The sequence below is a fragment of the Echinops telfairi genome, unplaced genomic scaffold, assembly GCF_000313985.2.
Source record: "Echinops telfairi isolate 266 unplaced genomic scaffold, ASM31398v2 ScPeMD7_9;HRSCAF=40, whole genome shotgun sequence".
In the NCBI taxonomy this organism is placed as follows: Eukaryota; Metazoa; Chordata; class Mammalia; order Afrosoricida; family Tenrecidae; genus Echinops; species Echinops telfairi.
Genome location: NW_022103906.1, coordinates 4,260,066 through 4,264,639, shown reverse-complemented (window position 1 = coordinate 4,264,639; position 4,574 = coordinate 4,260,066). Strand labels below are relative to the sequence as shown.

General features: G+C 39.8%; 1 protein-coding gene across 7 annotated transcripts in view; it reads right to left on the bottom strand.

Annotated features, from left to right (window-relative positions):
* The window catches only part of ARHGEF10 (Rho guanine nucleotide exchange factor 10), a 231,747-nt gene that overhangs the window by 132,296 nt on the left and 94,877 nt on the right, over window positions 1-4,574 (bottom strand). For 6 of the 7 annotated variants that reach the window (XM_004707747.2, XM_045286716.1, XM_045286714.1 and 3 more), the window contains exons 6-7: window positions 3,580-3,656; window positions 1,714-1,770 (exon numbers count right to left, since the gene is read on the bottom strand). In XM_004707747.2, coding sequence (XP_004707804.2) covers window positions 1,714-1,770; window positions 3,580-3,656 — 134 coding nt within the window. The remainder of the gene's footprint in view (window positions 1-1,713; window positions 1,771-3,579; window positions 3,657-4,574) is intronic. The other variant, XM_045286718.1, reaches the window with a different exon arrangement.

Below are 4,574 nucleotides of genomic sequence, written 5' to 3'. Positions count from 1 at the left end.
TGGTCAGACAGGCTGGTGTGCTTCTTCCATGTGGGCTTTAATGTTTCTCAGCTGGATGGCCGCTTGTTTATCTTTAAGCCTTTAAGACCCCAGATGTGATATCTTTTGGTAGCTGGGCACCATCAGCTTTCTTCACCACATTTGCTTATGTTCACATTTTTCTTCAGCAATCGTGTTGGGAAGGTGTGCATCCTGGAATACCAATTTAATTGAACGTGTTCTTGCATTAAGTAAGTGCTTGAGTGGAGGCCCAATGTCCACCTGCTGCCTTAATGCAAAACCTATAAATATATGCTTGTAGATATGTTTCCCATTATCTCTTATTTTATATTTTCTTACTTTCTAATAGACTGACTTTTGTTCTGTTTAGAAGATAAATAATGCATTTTTATTATTATAGTGGTAACCAGAAAATGCAGACTTGACTTCACATGCCAGTAAAGAAACAAGCAAAGAAAAATCTTTCTGAGAAACAGACTTTAAAGTGGGTGAGTCCTTTCCATTGTAGATGTTATCGTTGTATCGTTAGATAAACATTGGAACTTCTCATCCTGTAATTCTTTCCCCCACTTATTCCTTTACATTTATAGCTTCGGTTTCCATATCTTTAACTCTCTATTTCGTTGGGGTCATTTCCTGAGACTTACCTTCAAGTTGACTAGATTTCTCCTCGGTTGTAACACGTTCAGCCAGTGGGTACATGTGTTTTCAGTCTCTCCTTTCTTTAAAGAAGCAACTATTTGGAGGCCCTTTCTGCATTCTGGGGTGTCTCAGTCCCAGCTCCATACCCAGTGCAATGCTAAGTCACTCCTAATAATTGGGCATTAAATACTACATCTCCTAAGTTCTGAGATTGACTACCCTCCACATTACCTGCAACACAGATCATGGAAACATTAGCTTACTAACATCATTTTGTGGTTTTCATTTGCCTCTTCACTTACAGCATTATATTACAATAACTTATATTCCATCCCACATTTTCATGTACAACAGTAAGGATGCGATCATTGGTCCATAGCAACACCTCTCCTCAGCCAGCAACCAAGTCTCCTTCTGGTGGTCACATAGCCTCTCAGCCACATTGTCTCTTGACATCTGCTTTTCTGGACCAGGAAGTCTACCTGTCACTCTGTCTCACAGTCCCATAGTTTCAACACTGCTCCTCTTGCTTTGGCCCATAGTCTCCATGCCACAGTCTCTGGTGCCTTGGGGCTCAATCTCTGCCACTTCAGACAGACTTAGAAAGTACTGTTTTGATGGTCCTGGGCTTTCTCTCCCTCCTGCTACCCTAAAGATGACTCAGCCTTATGACTGAGGGCTGGGGGCAATGGGGGTAGAAGTGATGTGGGTGATGGTGGAGATAGTAACAAAAGTCTTCAATCCACTCGATTGGTGTTACACATACCGTAATTGCATAGTCCCATGCCATCATTTGGTGGGAGTTAGAAGGACTTAAGTAGAAGAACCATATTGAGGAATCTCACTCCACACAGTCATATGTGGGTCTGCACACCAATCTTCTACTATAGCTTATAAATGAGTCAGTGAGTCACTATAGTGATATATAAATAAATAAAACATAAATATACAAAAATGAATAGGCTATGGATCTACTGATTATGTATGCACTCAGAAAGTCTTTTTAAAATAGCAGTAAGGGAAAACTACTACGCTGAATCTTCTAAAACTCAATTTGGGATAAAATCAAACCTGGTTCTGAGTCTGAGTTCTCTCTTGGAACATCATCATAAATCGCTTCTTCTGGATCTGGAATAAATGGGGAGAAAAGGTCAAAACTTGGCCACACTCAGCCTGCTCACTTGAAAATTTAAAAGACAATAACATTATCACTATCACTCATGGTACCTTACCAAAACAAACATCATTTTCTAGGGCAGAATATTTCTTTGGGGGAATGGGGAGTATCACTCTAATTTGACCAACTTGAAAATATCACTGAAAGGTGACTTTTCCTGTTTTTTTTCAGCGAAATTTATTCCCTAGTGCATTCAATGAAGCCCTCCATACAAAGACGCTGCCCAGAATTTCAGAAAAGGAGGGAGAGCTCAGCTGAGGTTGTACAAATGGGAAAAGACCAACGTGCAGTGAGCCTTTAAACCACACGATAGGAAAAGGGGTCACTGCACACATAACACGTTAACATCTTAGGACAAAATCTCTTAAACTGTATGATGTGGGATATTAGTGTCATGTGAAATTGGAACAGGTTTCCTTAAAGAAAGAAATAAGCGCAGGGAGGGGAATTTCCAGGAGAAAAACTTTTAGCATGCGTTGTAGAAGATAATTATATAAAAGCATAGTAAAAAAATCTGAATTCCTGTTTAAATATTTGTGAAGAATATGTTTGGGGAAGTAAGTTTCTTTAAAAGGTCTTTTAAATTACCTTTCCAAAGTATCCATTTACTGGTGTTACCCTGGCCACTGGAGAATCTCTAAACTACAATGAGTTATTACTAGAAACCACAAGAACAATCCACTATTGAACAACCAATGGAGGAAAATGAGATAAATAAAAGTGAACATCCCAGGACATCAAGCAGCATCGCCAGAGGGAAAGCACGCACATTCAAGAGCAACCCCATACTCTCTTCCTGCTCTCCAGCCCCCGTTATGGATCTGCTTTATTTTAATAATTCTTATTAACTGCAACCATAGTGATTCTACCACTATTAGATGATGGTGTTAAGATGGTTAAATTTGCAGGATTTACATACAGTCGTTCTAATTGACTGTCATCTGGATAATAAAAATGAGCAATGGAAGAAATTTACACAAGTTTTGCTTTAAAAACAGAACTGCTAGAGAATAAGAAGCCAGTAATTTAATCCTGTAATGATCCTGATGTAATAGCCCCTTAGCAGAATCAGCTAATTATCCTTAGTTCTTTGTTTTGGCAATGACATAATTAAAATCATAATGAACCATCCCAGGAGATAATTTAACAAATAGGAGAGAGCTATGATGGCTCTACCTTGTAAGTCAATCATGTAATTACACATAGTGAGTCAGTCAATGATAAAAGGGGTAATTAGGAAAGAGACTTTTCCTTTTTCTTAAAAATTAAATCTGGTTAAAAATGTTTAGCCTGGTATACTACCAGGTCAATGGGTTGCCTTAACCAACCACATCCTTCCCCCTCAAAAATGGTACCATGCAAAAGCATCTCATTGAGGAAAACAGGAGAGAACACTTTGTTAATGTCTCAGTAATGACTCCCTGATTGTGAGATGGAAATCAAAGTACAATTACTCAAAACTGTAATTTACTAGAAAGAAGCAATCAGGAAGAGAGACACAGTTAGATGGATAGAGCTAAGGTAATATGAAATGAAGCAACAGGTTCATAAAGCCCTCAGAAAACACTTGCAGATCCTGGTTCTGGTAACATTCTAAGTAAATCACTATGCTTTTGAAGTTTCAGATATGATATAGCACATGACACTAATGAGCACCACCTGAAGGAAAGACACAGCATCGCTCTGTTGGCAAGTGTTCGTAGTGAGCTGGACGAGGATCCGGTGGTGGTACATCAGCACTCCTGCTCAGTGGTACTTACTTTCCATCCAAGCTGTATTGGCAGGATCTGCAACCCATTGGGCCAGGGCACTGCCTTCTTTATTGATTGGATCTTCACTTAAGGAAAACAAAGGACAAAATCAGTATGTTGACAGGCATTCCAATCTTTAGGTTGCTGAATGCCCTCTGAGGTACAGTGAAACTCTGAGAGATGGAACTTGATGGTACTGCATTAATTATTTGGGATTCTTCAAGTTTTTTTGCCTTTGACAGAGGGAATACTATCACTCATTAACTTAGAGTTCTATCTCATTCTAGTTCAAAGTTTCCTTCTATGACAGGTTTCTGCCTTAGCCAGGGTTCCATCGGTCGCAGGTGTTAGTGTATATATGGAGGTACAAAAAAAACCATGACTACATGGAAACCTTTATTGAACAAAAATATAAATTTATGGTTTCCCAGTGTTTTCCATCTAGATCCACACACCTATGAAGATAGAGTTTCCATCTGTCTAATCCTTCCTGGAAGAATTCTGTACTCTGAAATTGAGGTTTGGCAACAAAAAAAAGTCTGAAGTAGAAAAATCAGGGCAATAGGGCGAATGGGGAAGAGATGACCACTGAAATTCGGAGAACAGCCCTTGTTACATCTGAAGATCAGCAAATGCACTGTGGTGATGGGGAAACTTCCTCATAAACGCCCCCCCCCCCCCCCCCCCCCCCCGGCTGTTTTCTCACCAATGTGGTTTTCCACATTGAAGGATAGGTGGAGGGAAAGGTAGTGGTGTTAACAAACCCAGGGACAAGGGAACAACAAGTCATCCAAATTGGTGGTGAGGTGGGTGTGGGAGGCCTGGTAGGGCATGATCAAGGGTTAATGATCAAGGGTAATGAAACAAAGAGGAATTGCTGAAACCCTGGTGGGGACTGAGCATGATAAAAAAGGGAAATAGAGGAAAGAGCTGGGAGGCAAAGGGCATTTATAGAGGTCTAGATAAAGACATGTACATATGCAAATATATTTATATATGAGAAT